Here is a 20,539-nt window from a genome sequence, read left to right on the forward strand (position 1 = left end):
GATGGGCGAGGTCTCTGTACTTGGTACCCAGCACAAAAAGGTTATCCAAGAGATTCTGTGTTGGCAGAATGAAGGGATTTGCTCTTTTCACCTGCTACTGCCTCCTCCTCTCTTTTCACCCTCTCATTTGTAATCCCTCAGCAGTAATAGCAACAACAGCAACTGCACAGAAGTACAGCAGAGGAAGTATTCTGTATTCTCCTCTCAATGGATTTAACAGCTAAAAACCACAAGCAGAAGTGAGTTCGGGGACTAGTCTCGGTAAACCAGCACGCCTCGAGGCGCACCGAACCCTAAACACAGCTCCCCCAACGGCCTCCCCTCGGGCAAAGGCGGCGAGCAGACACCATGACGCAGGCGGGCAAGTGGCTCCGCCCCCTGCGCGTTACCAAAGCAACCGCTCGCCGCGTCTCCGCCGGGGAGGGGGAGTTCTCGCGAGGTTTAGGCGGGCAGGGCGGTGGGCACGGGGCGGGCCGGAAGGCGGCGCGGATTTGAAGGTAGCGGCGGGAGGCGCCGCGAGGGGATGGTGAGTGCTGGTTGTATGTTTTTTGGGCGTTTTCGTGCCGCTTGTCTGTCTTCGTGCCGTGCCACGTCATCCCGCGCGCTGCTGGGGGTGCGTGTTCTTTGTGCTGGGCCGGGCGCACGGGCCAACGGTCGCAGGTGTGCGAACGGCCGCAGGTGTGCCGCGGACCCGCGTCCTGCCCGTCCCGGGGCACGCAGGGTGCATAGGCGGGGCTGGCCGTGCCGGCCGTGCCGCGGGTGGTGTGGACGTGGAGGCGGGCCCCGCTGCCACGTTGGTTTGTTTGTGTGTTTTCTTAAGTTAGGGGAGTAACGTGGTGGCCTGTTTTGGTGCTGAGTGTGGTACTGGATCTCTGGAGGAAGCGCGTACCTAGTGTGATGGGTAATTGAGCTTTTGAAGGTTCTAGTTCAGTAACTTGGCTGGTAGAGAGTTATAAAGTCCTGGACAAAGGTTGAGCCTTGGTGGTAACAGCACTTCCAGGTGCTGGGTTGTGCTCGCTTCTCACGTTCAAGTAGGCTTCTCCCGTAGAGTATTTGGTGTGACTTCACAGCCTTCTGCATATGGACAAAATGGTTCTAAACACAAGGGTTTAAAACATGAGCATTTCTGTAAGCATCTGCAATTGTGAAGGCCAGCATGTCAGACTTAGAGTATAGTTAAAAAAAAAAAAAAAAAGGAATCACAAGGTTTAACCTAGCTAGTCAGTAGGTAGTTTGACTGCAGAGATGGTGATAGTAACCTGGGTTCGCTTTTCAGTGTTAAGCCCAAGTCCTCTGGCTTCTTGAAGAGTACGTATTTTCTCAAGTGAACAACTGAGCTGAAGTGGTACTATCCCAATCCTCAGGTCACATTAAGCTGATAGGATAAGAGGTAATGGCTTTAACTTGTAGAAGGGGAGATCTGGGTTGCATATTTGGACAAATTTCTTCTCAGAAAGTGCAGTGAGGCACTGGCACAGGCTGCCCAGGGAGGTGGTGGGGTCACCTACAGGTGTTCAAGAACTGTGTGGATGTGGCAATGAGGGATGTGACTGGGGGGCATGGTGCGGATGGGCTGGTGGCTGGACTAGATGATCTCAGAGGTCTTATCCAACCCTAATGATTCTATGATTCTGTGTTGTTTCACATTGGCTTTAAAAAGTGTAGAAGGTAATATCAAAATATTCCTGTTTATAGAGTATGAAATGGCCACATAGTACCAAGCCCTGAGGAGAGATCTCTGGGAATCTGCTTGGGCATAACCTATGTGGCAATATTAGTGTGTCACGGTGTGAGGTTTTCCATTAAGCACAACTTTCAGGGTGATAATTGAGCCTTCGGTTTCAGCTCTTGACTGCAAGATTTGTTAGTTAAATCTTAGTTGTGCTACCACCAAGGCTTTGCTTAAACAGTTTGCTTATAGTCTTATAGTTATTATGAAGTGCAGCTAGATTTTTTGAAGGCTATTTGTCACAATGAACATGTATTTTAAGATATATCCCTGTAGACAGCTCTATTTGAAGAAGTCAGACTGCGTTTTTTCTTCTCAGTCTCCGTCGCTTGCACCGTATGCCTTAAACTATTTGCTGGGTGTCATGGTTTTATGATTCTTTTTTGTTATCATTATGATGTTCTACATCATAACATCACATAGTGCACTGGAAGTTCAAGAGTTAATGCTCCAGTTCCATGGACTGTCAAAATTTCCAGGTACCTGGTTCTCAGAAGAGGAGAACAACTATATGTCCCAGAAGACTTTCACTGTTTTGTTTCTGTTTCCTCTTTGGAGGGAAAGATAAAACTGCTCACAAGTCACAAGACTGTTGCTTTCCTTTACTGCTTGTGTCTGCAGTGTGTGCTCCCTAGCCATCTTGCCTTCAGCATTAGAGTAGGGCCTTTGGTTTTGGACACTCTCATTTAATTGGTTTATTAGCTTCAATCCCAATTAACTTGTATTTCTGCTATTATAATTAGTAAATTAACTTTCCTCCTCAGATTGTTGCTGCTATTTGTGGTAGTTTTTTTTCCTTCCCTCTTTGCCTCCTTCCTATCCCTTCCCCCCCCCCCCTTTTTTTTTCCCCTTTTTGGGCTGGTGGGCCTGCTGTCCCCCATCATGGACACAGATAGATCTAGAGATAACACTGTGACACTGGGCTTGACTAGTGACTTATGCTTAGAAAATTACTATCTGCTATTGCAGTCATGTGCTGTGGTGCCTCTCCCCACACCTGCTGTATCCTGTGGAGGTAAATATTTGCACTTCGTTAAAGCTACAACATTAATTAAGAGTTTGGTTTTGTTTTTCTTAACAGGAACTTTGGATTCTGCGAGACGCTGAAAGTGAAGTGGAATAAGCAGATAATTGTCAAACCTTTATTTTGAATTTCTTCCAAGAAGGGAAACTTGTAGAAAATGCCGCCCGGGAAAGTTTTACAACCTGTACTGAAAATGAAGGTGGATGAACTCTTTCTGTGCTGGCTGAGTCAGCCTACAACTCAGCTGATGCTGAAGGACTGCTTGAGAAGAATCAAGAATGAGGAGAAAACTGAGATTGGCAATGGGGATGCAGGAAACGGTGAAAATGAGAGGTTCACAGCTAAGAATTCCAATTCAAAGCAAAGCATATTAGGGGATATGAGGCTGTCTTTGACGTCTTTCACTCCTCCTCAGCTTTCTGCTACTCTTCCGTTAGCAACTTCAACCAGCCTAAGGAATGCGTCTAATGTTAAAGGAACACGTAGATCTTCAGGAGCCAGAGAAGTAAGTTTGTTTCTTACTTATTACACCTGTTTGTTGCAACTGAAGTGAATTTGTGTTTGTGGGTTTGATGAGTTATGCAAGTGGTGAGTTTCCCCAACAAGTGGAGTGGAGCAAAGCAACAGCACAGAATGTGAAATATCAATGTTAGCACTAATGGTTAAGTGGCCTAGCATTTCAAAAGACTGTCTTGGCTCCTTGCAGCTCTTTTGCTTTATATAAGATGCATGCGCTTGACACAAAATGAAAAATGGATTGTCTTTATTTCCAGTAATTTTTGCAGAGTAGAAAGCATCTTAAAAGTGTCATATCGTGTACTGCTGATTAATTTGGTATACCTGCCCTGGTTTTGAGCTACAATTTCAAATATCATGCAATGTTGATCTGTCTTACAGCCAACTTGCGTGTTCCATGTTCACTTTGGTGAGCGAAGCGTATGTAAGGATATATCAGAATAAGCAATTATTCCTTTCTGACGAATTACCCTGCGTGATAAGGTTAAGGCTGGTATCAGTATTCCTGTGTTTCTTAATGGGCATGAGCAAATGAGAAGTGGTGGAAAAGCTAATCTCCCTGTGAAAGAAAGGAGAACAAAAAAGTTCTTTCAGTAATGTCCTTGTGTCTGTTCAATAGTGTCTAGTGTATGGGAGTGTGGTGGTGTTGATGGTGGGTTTTCGTAGAATCATAGAATTAGCTAGGTTGGAGAAGACCTACAAGATCACCCAGTCCAACCATCCACCTACTACCAATAACCCCACTAAACCATGTCTCAATGCTACATCTAAATGTTTCTTGAACACAAGAAACATTTTTTTCTTTTCTTTCTAAGAGTTGGAGAGTGAAAGACAAAACTTGGATTGACAGGCACAGGTCAGATGGCTATGAGTAACCAGGTATCATGCATGAAATATGTCTAATACTTTAAAATCTAGCTTTTTATCAGATATAGTAGCGTACAAAGGCTATTTAGTTTACAAAACATCTCTTGTTTATCATATTTTTGCAAGAAGTAGCCCAATACAGATGTCAGTGCTTCAACTACAACACTTAGACTAATAAGCCCTTCCAGTATAGATGTAACTGTGGATAAATGTGAGTCCCTGTGTTTGTTTGCAGTGCCATCTTTATAAAATATTCCCTTGACTGCAACTATTCCTTTGTCTGATGATACCAGGCACTATTGTTAGTACAAGACTACAGTTTCTCTCTACTGAATCTGCATATTAACAAAGTAATTGTTTTGGTACTGCATGGTACACTGAATGCTTCCTTTCTAAGAAGGTCTTGATTTATAGCAGACAATGTCTTCTATGCATGAATGACATCCCTGCTCCCCAACCTGATATGTTTCAGTGCAATCTAATTTCTAGCCCTTTTAATAAATTGTAAAAACAAAACTAGATAGAAAATGATCTAATTACTGATGAAATTAAACATTGCTTATATAATCTGCCTTACATCTAAGGAGTTGTTAACAGAGACATGCTGTTTCTGCTCTAGTATTATAAATCTGTATACTGGTAATTCATAAGTGTTCATTGCTCCCAACTACTCTCCATCCTTTAGTGCGTAACTCAATGCATTGGCCAAACCTCATGTCCCAGGGAACCCATCTCAGGTAAGAATAGAATGGTTAGAGCTGAGAATGACTAAGTATCAGTTAGTTCTTGTCTGTTCTTGGTGTTTATTGTGTGTGTATATATGTCTGTATTTTTATACACTGAACTAACACTGTGACTACTGTTTTGTGCTAAAATATTTAATCTGAGGTGTTTTCTTGATTTTTTTTTTTTAATACTAACTTTCAAATCTAGTTCAACAACCTGGAGCCCACGCTTCTTAGATTCAAGACATCGTGCTTAGCGTCTAAAGCTTGCCTGCTTTGCTTTTATCAAATAGGGACGTGTATTATATGCATAATCTAGCCAGACAGCAGAGCATGATGACTTATTTACATCATTTTATTTGTTCATACCATCATATTTCCTGTTTTAGTAAAAATAAAGAGAGCTAGCAGATATTCAGTCTGTGCTTGTATCAGATAAAAGTGACCAAGGGGAATTAGAAGCCACTGTTAACTGATGTACTTGATCACTTATTTGCCTGCTGTAACTTCTCTTCATGCATGTTAGTTGATGGCTTTAAGTAGATATTATTAAGAAGAACTAGAAGAGATTAAGGAAGATGCAATGTGACTTACTTAATTGGAATCATTTGCATAGTGCTGAGAAGGAACCTACATGGGTAGGTTATTTCTTGCCCGGGAGTTGGACAGAGGGAAGTTTCCAAGCAATAAGGAAGTTATCTGAGGCTTTATTTTTCAGCTTAATTGAAGTTTCATACCAAATGTTCCTAATCTTAAAGGCCTGTAAATTGTATTTGCAGCAAGCACTGGCTCTGAAGATGCTGCTAAGAGTCATGTAATTGTATATTCTGCCATGACTATGGGTTTTCTCATAGCAAGCAAAATATACCCCTCTTCCTTCCTTTGTGCTTATAAATTACCCACTGCAGTGTCGAAAGTGGTGCATCTGGCTTTGTACACTTAATTTTGGTTCACAAATTTAGCCACAACAGCTTTACCTACTTCATTTTAGATTAAGTAAATTTGAGGTCCTTGTCATGTTTCTGTAAGACAAGTTTTTTTTTAAAAGAGAAAGCTTGTCCTTCAGCTCTAGTGATAGAGATTTATATTCTAAATAAATCCTAGAAAATGCTAAACATCAGTGTGCTTAACTCTGTGTGCCTGAGGTTGTTATTAGAAAATGGTTTTTACATCCCATCATAAAGAGCTGGAGACTTATTACCCTTAGGACCATATAAGTCAACTGAGGCATCTTCTTATTAAAGCTTTTCTTACTGTATACAGGAATTTTGATAATGCAGCATGCAGGCAGTAAGTTCATTTTACGTACTTTTCAGTGTCATTGAGCTGAATCACTACATTTGATTATGGGTAATGTTGCTGTACACCTCTTTTTATCTCTGGAAATGTTCCTGTTGAAACTCTTCTGAAGGACATAAAACAAGAAAGCTGACAACGGGAGAACTGATATTCTCAGGCCATAAGTAGGTAATAATTATGAATATTTAGGAGACACTATTTTCATCTTACAGGTTTCTGTACTTAGAAAAACAAGTATTGCAGAATGGAAAACATTCTTGGAACACCAGTCTTGAAACTAATTAGGTAATTAAGCTTTAACACATAGCTGCATATGAGCAAATGAAAATCCAAGCTGGTGTTCTGATGGTAACTGCTAAACAGTATTAAAAGTACTGTAGTTGACAACTACTGTATTGAAGGAGATTTTGTCTCTTTCAGAGGTTAGCTTGTATATGAAGTTTGAATTTCATTTTTATTCAAAAAGTTGCCACACATTTTTGCTGAAGTACTAATGCCTTGTCAGAGAAGAATTTTCTGACTTTCAAGCAAGATGAAGCCCTCCGCTCGTTAGTAAGTCCTAAGTTTCTTGGGTAATGAGAGAACCTGCATTGTCTGTGTGGTAAAGGTAAAGAAAAAATTGAGGCACTTGAAACAGGGATTTACTTGTTCAACTGGACGTAGTGCTTGAAGCAAGGTTCTGGAAGAACACTAGTTCAGAATAGACTGTGGGTGTAATCTACGGACGCGTTGTGAAATCCAGATAGAATTCAGCAGTGAAAATTCATCTTAGTGTGTTTTGGTGCAAGTGAAAACAAAACATTGTTTGTCTAGGGGTTGGATTTTTTGTTTCTTTTTTTTCCTCTTTACTTGCCTGTTGTCACTCACAGTGAGTTCAGTTTCTGGCTGCATCTATTGTGCAAGCATAATAATTGCAAAGTTCTGTTAATGTGAGGGGCATTCAGTGTTCAGCAGTTATGCTTCTGATTTGTATATCCTAAATGTATCTAAATAACAAGAAGTCGGAGGCATAGAGAAACTTCGACAATTGTCTTGAATATTTTTTGGGTATGATGTTGTAAGGAGGAAATTCTAGGGCTGTAACTTCTAGACTTGAGGAATTGTTGCTGTAGTTTTCTTCAACCTCTATCTATATCTCTACTGTACATGGGTTTAACAATGTTTCTGGCACACTAGATTATCTTAAACACGGAGGATACACAATTGTGCGCTGTTCATCACATTGTCAAAAATGCCAGGCCTTAAGGCCTAAAAGATGCCGCAGGCAAGATGTTTAATCCAAACCAGCTGGTGTGCAAGGCATCTGGGGAAACAATTCACAGAATTTCCTATGGGCATTTTGAAAGGGGAGGGTGTGTGTGGAGGGATGTCATATGATCTGAAGAAGTTCAGAGTTATTTTCCATTTCTCTGCAGGGTCAACCTTTGACATAAAGGTACTACTTAGACAGGTTTTTGTATCGCCTTTTCTTGATGACCATACCGTTCTGCTTGTTATCCTGTGACAATTACCAAAGCTCATTATCCTCTATTTTTTCAGTTTGTGACTTTTCTTTTTAGTACTTCGATATATTGTAGCATATAGCTTTTTTTTATCACTTCCATTCTTAACCAAATTTCTGTTTCCAGTTAGTTTGATTCAAATATAGTGGTACTGCTAGAATCCATTTTAGCTTAAAGGGAAGCTAAAATGAAACCATTTAACATTAAGACAAAGGTTTGAGTATAACAGCACTAAGAGTTGCTTATTGGAACAAAGGAGCTCTTTGGATTACTTAAGTCTTATATCTGCACCCTTTAGGTGAGTGGTGGGCTGCCTCCGTGTTCTGCAGGTGCGTGCTTCATGTTTTTGGGGAACCACCACTTGTTAGAGAGAAACTATTCCTAAAATATCAGAAAAGTAAGAGGAATGACAGTGTTTGAATCCAGGCAGCATTTTACTCTGGTTGGTACTGAACTTTGTCAGTCTTGGCATTTCAAGTGGTAGTCTTATACTTTCTCTGCATCAGAATTGCTACCTGGTATACCTTAATATTAGAAGCAATGCTAAGTACAAAGTCTGGGAAACATTAGTTCCATTAGGATGGCACTATGCGCTGGATTATGTATGGTCTAACATGTACGCTCCCTAACTCTTCATTAAGGAAATCTAGCGTTAGTAGTGCTATCTCCTATCACTACAGTGGTAAGGTGATGGATTTGGCTTCCAACTCAAGCCTGTGACTTAAAAGCTGACTGTAAATAACCTGGTATCAAGCTGATGTACTTCTGGGATGATAACAAGGTACTATGACAGATGTCAGAACTAATGTTCACAATAAAAGTCTTTCTGTGATGCCAACAAAGGAAGGGTGACCAGAAGTTCATATTAAAGTCTTGAAGAGTGTAGCTACAGGTATTCCTAGAAAATTGTTACTGGTTTCAACTGTGGTGAAATAAGTGGTCAACATAAGCAGTACCAGTAGTATGTTGTACGTTGTGTTGTTGTTCTTAAACTTTACTGTACTGAATAGCTTGGAAGAGAAGAGTCAATATCCTAATTGGAGAACTAATGATTTGTTTTAAGTATAAATGACAAACTGAAAGTTATTCACTATTGTAGCTCTTTTGATACTGTCCTTATTATTACTGTGTATTTGACCCTGGGCAATAATAACATTTACTCTATTTACACATTAAATTTCTTTGTTAAAAGAAGTAAGCATCTCTTGTAGTCCTCAATCAAAGTGGCAATTGCATGTGAACAAGCTATTTCTATCCTACTGGAAATTGAAATATGTTTTATACACTATGTGAATTCTTAAAGTTTTTGGTATTTTTAGCACTGAAAAAATTGAATTCAGGATTTTCCGTAGCTTTCTTTCAGCTTAAAATTCATGTGATTCCTGACACTGGATGAATTGAAATATTTTGATGAAATTGATGACTAAAAGGTATTCTTTCCTATGTGAATAGCTGTTGCTTAAAAGCAAGCAAGCAAATTCATTGCTACATGAGTTCATAACATGCAGATACTTATGTCCAGTCTTTCAAAACATTTAAACACAATTATAGCTTTACATCAATCATTGAAATAGTAGTCTGTATTAACAGGTGGGCAGTCTGGGAGGAAATTAGATACTGATATAAAGGAGATTGCTTTTATTTTTCCATCTGCCTTAAAGATGCAAGAGGCTCCATGGCTGAGAACTCAGTTTTTGAGAACCCTCCCCCATGCCCCACATCTACCTTATTTTCAGCAAGAAATGAGGTTGAAGCCAAAAGTATGTATGAACTCACTTCAGTACAAAACAATTAATGTGGTTCATCCCATAAACTAGTTCATCTGTTGATGGACCTAGTCAATGACTTCTCAAATCTAAAGGATTTGCACATGTAGCTGTCTTGAAGAATTGAAATGAAAGTTAGGCAACCTAAATAGTTTCATTAACTGGAGAAAATACCTGTTACACACTCTGTGTTCTCTGCAGTCTATAAGTTAGTGATGAGGGAAAGACAGCAAACCTATCAGTAAAATGTAAATAGGTCCACCATGGAGGGTCTTCATCTGGATGTTGTTGACATCACCTTGACAAAACAAGGTCTGCAGAGCTTACAAAACTATTTGGCTTGATCTATTTTTAGAATTCAGCAGAATCAGGAGAAAAGTTTCTAAGCAATTTTCTTCCTGTAGACGTTAGATCTGTATTGATAATTGGGTAATGTTAGTATTCATAAATATACTTCATTTACAGCAAATACCTTTCTACAAGTCTTCAGTTGTAACTTTGGGAACAAAGATCACTGTTGTCATTGTCTTAATTACTAGTAACAAACTGAAGAGTATTTACTGAAATGCTGACTAGTGGCTTACTTATCAAGTAACAACTTAAGCTAGAATGCTTGAAAAATTTTTACGCCTTATGTCAAGATTCTTGATGATGAAGAATGAAGGAAATTGCTGGTTCTGACAGTGTATTTCTGTTGGTATACATCTGTGTATTGCCTTGGTTTTTTTTAAGTCCTTTTTCTTTATGAGTCACATTTGCACCTCTATTTTTCATATGAAAAGCTGAAGTTCTGGATACTACCAGTGACCAACTTCTATGATCTGCCTCCTTTCTTGTCTGTTTTCTTTATCTCTGTGCTCTGCTTGCCAGTTTTGAAATGCAAGACCTTTCATTTAATTCCAGATTTTTTTTAAAAAAGTCTCTTACGCTCCTTGTTAACCAGTAGAGTTTCTATCGTCTTTCCATTTCCTGTAGCAGCATGATAGTATTAGGTTAAGAGTATGTCTTTATAGGAGTTCCACTGGAAATTCCACTGTTAAGTTATAATTTGCTGTCTTACTGCCTTTCTTGTAGAACAAGTGGGTCCATATCTTAAGTTTCTTGATATGTTATTTTTGCTTAAGGTCTTTGGGGAGGGAAATCCAGAGCAAAAACATATGCAGGAAGCTTTCCTGCATCTGTCACTTACTCAAAATTGCTGTCTTGTGATTTCAGGGACTAAATTACATGAGGTGTTAGCTTGTGTTGTTTGCATTGAGGCAGTGATTGTGCTTTCATACACAAATCATTTTAGTTTTGGAAAGGGTGAAATTGTAAGATTTCTCTTGAAAGGATTAATTTAACATTCAGTTGATGTAAACTGAAGTAGTGAAAGTTAGTGCTATGTTTAGTAAGTTGTTCGACAATTGAAGAACGTAAATGTCAATGTTTTATTATATCGGATTATTCTGTCAGCTTCTAAAGTAAGTTAACATTTGGTAAATGTTACCAAGCTCAAAATGAGTAAATATCCAAAGTGGTAACTTTGAAAAGTTGCATAATGCATAAATAAGACTCTATTATAGAAGTTTGTCTACTGTTGGAAAATCCAAGAGGTATTCTTAATCAGCTTGACCCTTCAATATATTCTACAGTTCAGAGGCACACATTGGGAAAGTTACAAATGCATGAACTGTAGCTTCCTCTGTGAATAAGCCCCATTAGCACCACGGTTCATTTGAAAAACGACATCCTATTAGAGCAGGTGTAACTTTCATTTGTATGAGCTGCAGGAGAGATTTTTATTATACCCATCTGTTTGATAGTCACCTTAGCAGCGTCCATTTGGATGCACTTCCCTTCATGATCTGATGAAGGGTCATCTGAAGATCATGAAGAGTAAATAGGTTCCACCTATAGAGCACCATTCCAATGACCTGTTTCCATTGAAACTCTGTTTATGCTATGCATAAATAAATAACATATGAACTGATAATGTTTTCCTAAGATGGTAAGAGATGGAAGAGAACATTAAAATTACTCTTAACAGTATATATATTATACACTAACCTTTAGGCTTCATTTTTGATTTTATCCAGTGTTGACACTTGCTGAAGTTAGTCTGCCAGATCCAGTTAGCAGTCTAAAACGTCCTGTGCTATGCCTTTGGAGTCCAGGCAATGTAATCATTAACCAGGTGACATGTATCTTATCTTGCTTCTAATCTGATAATGGCCCATGGCGTGGTGTACATACATAGCATTCTTCTAGTAATGTGCAGAGAATCTGATCAGATCATCCTTCCTGGTCTAGCAACATATATCTTGCATCTAATTGGTGTCTTGCCATTCACTGTGTTACCCCCTAAAAAAATTCTGGGTTCTCCCACAACCTGGAAAGAATATCCAAACATTGCTCTGTCAACCCCAAGAGTAATGGAAAATTTGAATCTTCATTACAGAAGGAACACACATGCAAGTTGTCCCTGTTTTTTAAATTGCCTACATGTTCTGTGATGGAGGCATTGCATCCTTCAAGAAAAAATACCTCATCCAGACCCAGACTGACATGAATAAACGTGTCACATGAATAAACCACAGCCACAGAATCACTTTCTCCCCGTGAAGGTAGACTGCTAAATATTGTCACTGTGTACTTAAGCAGTTCAACACTGTAGCATGCTATACTCAAAAAGCTAAGCTAGTCTAAATCTACTCTCTTCCATTTTAAAACCATTTCCCCTCGTCCTGTCGCTACCTGCCGTTATAAAAAGTTCCTCCCCTCATAACAGTGTAAAATAACACACGTGGCCAACTGAGACTTTAGCTCATTCCTACAGAGGTGTTTTCCCTTACAAAGGTGCTTTCGAAGACTTGAGTGGGAGTTCTAGAATTCTGTCCAAGCAAAAATATTCTCATTCTTCAGTCATTTATTTAGAGTCCTTTTTGCTGGAAGTTGCTATGTAATACTGTTAAACAGAAAGGTACTGCAGATGCTACTGAGCCTGTGGAAGCTGTGTTTTCTCACTCTGTCAATCATAAAATCAAATCTGACTGAAATTGACATCATCTTTTAATCTTTACCCCCCGTTTTTCACTCTGCCTTAAGAACTGCTAATACAGCAGTGATCCACAGGCCTACTACTGGTTTGCAGGGTTAAAGATCTGCAGTAAATAATGCATCTACCCAACTAGAATAGTGTTTACTGAAGTGCAATGTCATTTGCATCTACTGTTGTGCAGTGACTTCTGCAGAAATTAAGTTTGATTTGTTGAATGTTCAGTCTGACTGTGAAACTTGGCAGTAAGGTGGAGGGAACCAAATAATTAACAGTCAGATATCTGGTTTTTACCCAAATAATGGGGTATGTCTAGTCCTAGCACCTCTCAGTGTATCAAAGGCCAGATATAGACTTAGTCCGGAAATGGCTCTTGATAACATTAAATAATGGTGAGTTTAGTCATCTTCTTTTTGAGAAGACAGACAAAAAAAGCAACATTTTAGAGTTATTCATATTGTTTGCTAGGGTTTTTTGTTGTTGTTGTTCTAGCAGAGAATTGTTACTTTCATCTATGTATGCATGTCTTCTGGTATATGTATGTAATTTCTTCTTTGCCTTTACTGCCTTATAGTTAGTATATTTTGCTCAGCATCTTTAGCTGCTGGACTCCTTTTTTGATATATCTTCCAGAGCTATTTACTTGTACCAACAGTGCATTTTTTCCACTTTAGTTATCTGAAATATATCCTTTGTACTAAGTTTGTCATGTTATTTCAGCTGTTTCCTGTGTTCAGAAAGATGTTACCTCGCCTTAGTAATCTTTACTGCTCTTTTTCTGTCCCTCACTATTCAGTTACTTTTGTACAAGGTTTTACTAGTTGTACATGTTGACTGTTGTAGAGATATGACAGTTCTGTCCACAATTAACCCAGGACACGCTTGAATTTCTGCAGCATTGCAGGCTGAGGGGTTCAATTATGCTGCACACTGTTGCCATTGGGCTCGTTTATGCAGCCTTATGTAAACTGTATCCAGAGGCCAAATAGGCCTTCTGTCACCTTGGTTCATGCATAATTGGGTTGAGGTCTGGAACCTAGGTTTTGTACAGCTGAATGCAACTCGTTACACACTGAGTTTCTTATTTTCTCTGAAACTTTCTTTAATGTTTGGATGTGCGTATTGTTTTGCAGTATTTGAGGTCAGTTTCCCATAATCTTCTAAGACTTTAAATCTACTATCAGTATATGCTTTTGACTAGGAATTGCATTTTGGTTTAAATTACATTCAAGGTTTTTTGGGATATGCTTCGGATTTATATTTCTTCCATGTTACCCAAAACATCAGTGAACTTTATCCAACTTGAATACTCGTGTGGCAGCCGCATAAATACTGTGCTGCTATTATGCATGTTCAGGCCACTGTTAAAGTGGTAAACTCCTTAACCACAGTGCCTTGAGTCACTTCCATTCATAGTGTGTATCTTTAGCTTTGGAAGGAAGCTCTGAGCATGTATCTTCCCTTCTGTTTATCTAGCTTATAATAAGCTGCCAGGATACTTGAACGGCTTCATGGCTGGCATCCAGCTCTTCACTCAGGAAAATGTTTTGCCTTAGCTTTTGCTGGAGAGAATTCAGGTTTAGGGGGAATGTAATACTATGCCTGAACGTTCCTAGTCCAGTCTGGATGGTAGCTGATTTTCCCTTTCTCCTGTGACGAATTCATGGCTGGAAAGGTTAAAATTGATCTTAAGGGGCTCTTAACCACACTGCTCTGAAAGTGCTTGCACCTCCTTTAATGTGGCAGCACAAAAACCGTATCAGTTTAGATGGTGAAAAGGGAGTGACTAATAGCTGCTGCTGTACTTACTTGTCACTGTGTATTGCAACTAAATGTTCATTTGCATGTAGATTCTTCGTAGTTTGCAGCCTGTACGCTTTTGAAAACTATACATGCAGGTATGTAAGCAACTACTGGATTGGAAACCAAACCAGTGCCAGCAGGACTAATACAGCATTAAGCTAACCATGGGATTGATGTTATCAGTTACTTCTGGCTGTGAAGTGGTATTACAACAAGGAAACACAGAATATTCAAAATATTCAACACAGTATACTGGTAAGTACTGACAGGATCAGAGCTCCATTTAAAAGAGGAAGTAAAATCCACAACTCTTCAAAATGGAGTTGAAAACACCAGTGTCTTACTGAGGGTCCTTCAGGGAGGTTCAGGTGAGTAGGAGCTTCAGTCCTTTAGCTTAACTCTCTGTGTGGCAGTCAGTCATCTTAATGACAAACAGCCACCTCAAACAAGACCCAGATTGTGGTAGTGAACTGGAGTGCATCATGTTGTGAAAAGGGGTGAAAATCTCAATTTAGGTGAGCAGATACCTTTCCTTGCAGATCTTTGTTTTCTAAAGGAGAGCCTTTTTCTCCCTAACCTGAAATGCAGTCTGCTTTGCCTGTGTGCAACACAACCTTCCTGACCTTCCCCAAACATCTTAGTCTGGAATTGGCATCTGCTGCCAGAGTAGGATTCTTCTCCTACTCTAACACCTCAGTCCTTCGTCTCAGGTTCCAGGCATGCTGCTGTTTTGTGCCACACTCACTGCTCTCCCTTCTGGCTTCCTTGTGGGCCAGGGTTATAGGTTAGTTGATCTGATCTTCCTAAAAGGCAGTGAGTGACAGCCAGATTTGCTCTATGCAGTCTGGCAGTCTGGTCATGCCAAACACAACATGTCTGACTCCTGCCTAGTCAATTCCTTTCTTGTTCTCCTACTTCCGAGAGAAATAAATATCTTCATAACAAGTTGCAATAAAGAAACAGGTGGGAAATGCTGGACACTAAATTAAACCCAAGAAAACAGACTTTTTGTCAACATTTACTTCCTAATAGTATCTGATAAAGTAAAAAGGAACCAATTTAGACAAGTCATGTTTCACTGGCACCTTTTCCTAAATCTCACAAGCTGTTTGTTGTGGAGTTGTAATAAACTGATCCATGATGGAGTGGCTATGAATAGAAGAATTAGGTTAAAGATCATGCACACAATGCAGAGCTGAAATAATGTAGTCAAGTAAGAGAAAACTTGAGCTTTGTGGTGAAATAGTTGTTCTGTGCTTCTTGGTATGTGTACATCTTTATCTAATCAAGAAAGTTATTTAAAGCACGAGGGATAAAAACAGCATGACTGGCTCTGTCTTCCCATTCAGTAGCTACGCTTGTGCATAACTGGTTAGAGGTATCAAACAGGCAATACTCTTAGAGAATTTAAGGGGCATTGAGTATTTACAACTTGATTTTATAACGTGAAGACTTCCAGTTATCATCTAATATACATCAGACTGTAGAAGAGAATGGATAGGATAGAATGTCACTTGAATTTCTGCAAAAGCTAATCAGATTTCTGCTTCTGGGAGGGAGATTGCTGTGGTCTAAAAGATAGCCTTATTCCTCATAAAATGCATTTGAGATTCATTAAACTGAAAAGAGAAGTGTAATGGTACTTAACTCTAACTTTAGTGCTTCTGAAATTTGATAGACATGTAATACACATGGATACTGATGTTTACAGAAACTCCTATTTGAGCAAGAAAAGTGTATCCTGTCAACTTTGCTCAGATTTTGTTGCATCATTAATATTTCTCATGTACTTTTTCTGTAAGACATTTGCCTCAATGCTGCTAGTATTTTCTGCCATGGCATTTGGGTGATCAGAGTCTTATACAATAACTGACATCTAGATGAATGCAAACAAATCTGTTACATGAAGCTAGTTGAGCCACTCCGTGCGAGTTTGCAGCTTTTTCTGTTGTTGCTTTCCTTTTCTTCTGATGTAATAGGATTCCTGCTAAAGGGCTGAAGACCTTAGAAAGAGTTGAACTGCTGTTTAGTAAGCCTTCAGTGAGGTACTTCATTGAAACTAGACAGTGAGTGTTTTGTGACAGAAGGAAAAGCTGAGGGGGATGGGAGGAGGAGGAGGAAGCTACGACATGACCACGGCTGGCCTCTTCACATTCCTCCAGGGCTTGCTTTTTTAAAATTGGAAGCTGCTTTTATAGATGCTGCTCCAAACAGGTTTGGTTTTTTCCATACTATCCCGTTTAGACTTTGGAATGCGTGTACGAAAGGGCAGGCCCCCAAAGTGACTTTCCAATCTGTTTTCGTGATTCCAGCCAAGTTCCCTTTAATGTATGGAGCAGGCGAAGTTGAGCTGACTCTCTTATAATATCACGGAACTCAGGCGCAGCTGCTGCTTTAAGTGGCACTGTGTGATAATACAACAGCTCTGCTATTTACTGGGACTCAAGTGCCTGGACTGGCACACAGAGACATTATATGAAATCCGAAAGCATGAGGATAAAGGAAATTTCTTTGCGGCAAGATCCTGATCTAAGGAAGGAGTTGGCACTGCTAGCTCGAGGATGTGATTTTGTTTTGCCATCTAGATTCAAGAAGAGACTGAAAGCTTTTCAGCAGGTCCAGGTTTGTCTTTCAGATCTTATACAATTAAGTTATTCTAGTTAATTGTACCTCTTCAGCTGCACAGATTTCAAGAAATATATGAAAGTTCTTGCTCAACTAGCAGTGTTTCAATTGGTTTCATATATGATGATCTCTGTGTTTTAGAAGGCTATGCAGGTGGTTCTCTGCAAACAAACAAAAGACAGGAGAACTTACTGAATCGTGTAGTGTAGATAAAGTGTGATGTTTGCTCAGAGCTGTATGCAGTTGGAAGTTGGTGTGCTTAATGCCATTAGACTTCTACAGACTGTTTTCCTTAATCTGTATGCATTTTTCCTGGGGTTTTAATTTACCTTTCACTGAAACTAGGCGTATAAAATTGGCTGTAACTTTACTAACTCAGAATATGTCGAAAGCTGCATTTTTACTTATATTATGACCCTGAAATCCCTTATATTGTTTATTTTATTTGAATTTGGGAGAGATCAGTTGTACTAACTGTGTAGCAACATGTGCCTCCCTGCTGTTTTGCAACAGTGAGTTAAATCCACCATTTTAAAGTGAGCTCATAATTGAAAATAGAAGCGTTTAAAATGCGTACTTAGTAGGAAAACTGCTTCCGGAATGAATGTTTCAAAGAGATTTTCTTCTAGGAGAGAGGCAAAAGCTTACAACTGTTTTATTGGAAAGTTGATATTTCCTCAACCGCCACCTGGCTTCAAAGTGTTTTGGTGGTATGTGAAAGCATTCACTCTGTCCTTACCTCACCTTCACTTCTAATTTGTGTACTAAAGGTACATCTGTGACAGCATGTGTGACATTTATTTTATACTCCTTTTCAAGTAAGGAAAGCTTGGCTTTCAAATAAAAATCACCTTATCTTTGGATTTTTGGCTTTTCCAAACATTCTAAATATAGCCTACTACTTAATTTTGTATTCAGTGCACTAGTGTCCCTTTCAGGTGACCTTCAAGAGAGGGCCATAGAGCCCTGTGATGCTAAAAAGGTGTTAGCCTGGTATCTGCTAAGTTGTTATTTCAAATTTCTTTCAACTGAGTTATATAAGCGATGTTTATTCCTTTCCTGAAAGCAGAATTCAAGTGCTGACCCTCCTGTTTTATGCCATTATCATAAATTTGTGAATGGAAGTATTTTTCTACTTGAACTTCTTAGGAATAACATTAGAAACTCCCAAAAGAAATGAAAATAATATCCTTAATTACCCAAAAGTAGCAGCTAGTATTTAGGAACCTCAGAGTTCAAGGCAAGCTTAGCCTAGTCATGGCATCCTGCTGTAAACAAACACTATTATTACCATGAGTGGTGCCCCTTAACTTGATCTGCCTTTCATCGAATGATAGTTGGGTTGCTTGAGCTTGTACAAGGCTTTTTTGTGTTGAACTTGAAAAGATCTCAGTATAGTAAGATAATGCATATCTAAAAGTGACTAAATCCTTAAGGAAACAGCTTGTCTAATCTGTAGTTTTTCTATTTTTGTATGCTGCCAGCTGTAAACATGCAATGTAGACAATGAGCAATCATTTCTCATTTACAACTAGCTTTGCACTTTTTTGGTAAACGGCAATTGTAGAATAACATACCTTTGGCCACTTAAATGTATTACAGACTAAATTCTGTGGGCAGAACAGACTTAATAGGAGTGTAAAACTAAAATCTTAAATCTATCTTTGCTTAATTTGATACATTTCATCCAGGGTTCCATTTTAAATGGTACTTTGATTCTACTTCATAATTTTAAGGAGAACTTTTTGAAGGTACCTTTTTAAAAAAAAAAAAAAAGCATTGATAACTGTTGATGTAGAAGGATTCTTTACCTGACACTAATATTAATTTTATGTTGTGCCTCACGGGTCAAGTGCATTTCAAAGAGCAGCTGTTCATCTTCTACTACATAATCTTAAAAGACATTTCTTGTTGAAATGAGAAATTGCTTAGATTTCTTGTAGAATAACTTGACTTTTTTTCCTCAGTTGCTGAGTTTCATTGCCATCAGAGTTTAGTTTCCTATGCTGCTGCAGTATTGGCTTTCAGACAGAACAGTTTATGTATCTGATGTAAAATCGAGCAGAAATGAAGGTCAACCTATTTCTCCATACTTTTACTGTACTTTTCTGATGTTCACATGAGTGAAGTTTTGGTAAATGGTTAGACAAATGTCAGATTCTTATTATGATGTTTAGTGCTGTAGGAGCAAAGCTCCTAAAGAGCAATGGTGGTGGATGGTGAGATGGAACGTGTGGCTCAACATCTGTTCTGAGGTACTTTGGAGTGACTGTCAGTCTTGCACATACTCTAGGAATTCTGAGGCAGTGGTTTTTGCATAGAGCCATATAAGTTAGTCACAGGCAATCTTCCGCCTTTTGGAAAGGGCATTCAAAGTGTAGCAAATCGAGCTGTATGTACATCTTTAAATAGACAACCAGTGGTGAGATGGGTAGCTTTGGAAAGCGATGCAACAGGCTGCTTCTCAGGCATGCTTATCATTTATTGATAAAAATTGATAAAACTGAGGAAAATAGGGCTTTCTGGAAAAATCAGTTCCTCAAAAACAAGGTAAAAACAATATACCGCTCTTGAGGTGTTCTGCGTTTTTGGGGAACTGAATTTTTGAGTAGATGATTTTGAAGAGAACTAAATTGAATGTGAATTCATTTTCTCACGTGGGTTGTAGGAATGACCACTTTCAAACAATTTTACATCTCCAGCATATAGTGAATGGAAAATGCAGCACTTGAAGAGGTGCTGTATCCATCTTGCTCGTCAATTTCTCTGAAACCGTGGAGGGAGAGGGAACTATCACCATGTCAAATGGACTGGCAACTTAAAGATGTGAACTGAAAGGCTTATTACCTGCTGGTAGCAGAGCTGGGTGTTTTAGCCAACAGCTGGTGACATCCCTACCTGTCAGAGCTGGAGTGTAAGCAGGATCATTATCCAGGCTATTTGAGGAAAATGCGTCTGAAGTTGAAAACAAAATATTAGCAGAATAAAATACATCTTTGTGCAGTGACATGCTTACATACATGTACCTTAGTATTAGTTAAACTAGGAAAAATAAGTGCTTTTTGTTGCTTAGTCTCACATTGCTGTTGTAAATCAGGCGATTTTTAGTGTGAGAACTAGACTTTTTCAAAACCAAATAAATTAATGCTGAATGTGATGATTTTTAAAAAATGAAAAATTGCCCTGAATTTTGAATGAATCCTTTAAATCTCAGTTCCAGGACTAAGTGCTGGCATGTCTTCTGATACTTTAACTCCCTGATACCTTTATCTGCTGTTACTCCTTGGTGATCCCCATAGCTGAACGCGTCACACCTCAGCATGGAAATGGCAAGCCTTTGGCTCTGTGGCCACCTGTTAATGATACCAAATGCTGCTTACGCGTGCTATTTATGTCAGCTGTATGCGAAATATTTCAACTTCTCCACTGTGCCTACAAGATTAGCTTTCCTCCTGAGTGAAGTTAGATGTTAGTGCCTCTTGATCGCTTTTGCACTCCTCTGTTAGCAATGTGTTTTATGAACTCCTGTGGCACATTCGTGATGACAACCAATACAGAGCCTATTGGTGTTAACGTGTGCTGAGCTGGCGTGCGGTTGTGCTGCAGTGCACTGATTCTTCCAGTCATTAACATAACATTCCAACTT

At 39.1% G+C, this 20,539-nt stretch overlaps 1 protein-coding gene across 8 annotated transcripts in view; it reads left to right on the forward strand.

Moving 5' to 3' along the window:
* PPP2R3B (protein phosphatase 2 regulatory subunit B''beta) overlaps window positions 377-20,539 on the forward strand; it is a 50,085-nt gene continuing 29,922 nt past the window's right edge. For 2 of the 8 annotated variants that reach the window (XM_021411789.1, XM_021411849.1), the window contains exons 1-2: window positions 377-526; window positions 2,811-3,258. In XM_021411789.1, the coding sequence (XP_021267464.1) occupies window positions 2,911-3,258 (348 nt within the window). In that variant the 5' untranslated portion in view covers window positions 377-526; window positions 2,811-2,910. The other 6 variants (XM_021411818.1, XM_021411828.1, XM_021411798.1 and 3 more) reach the window with 6 other exon arrangements.

Source organism: Numida meleagris, chromosome 1 (assembly GCF_002078875.1).
Source record: "Numida meleagris isolate 19003 breed g44 Domestic line chromosome 1, NumMel1.0, whole genome shotgun sequence".
In the NCBI taxonomy this organism is placed as follows: Eukaryota; Metazoa; Chordata; class Aves; order Galliformes; family Numididae; genus Numida; species Numida meleagris.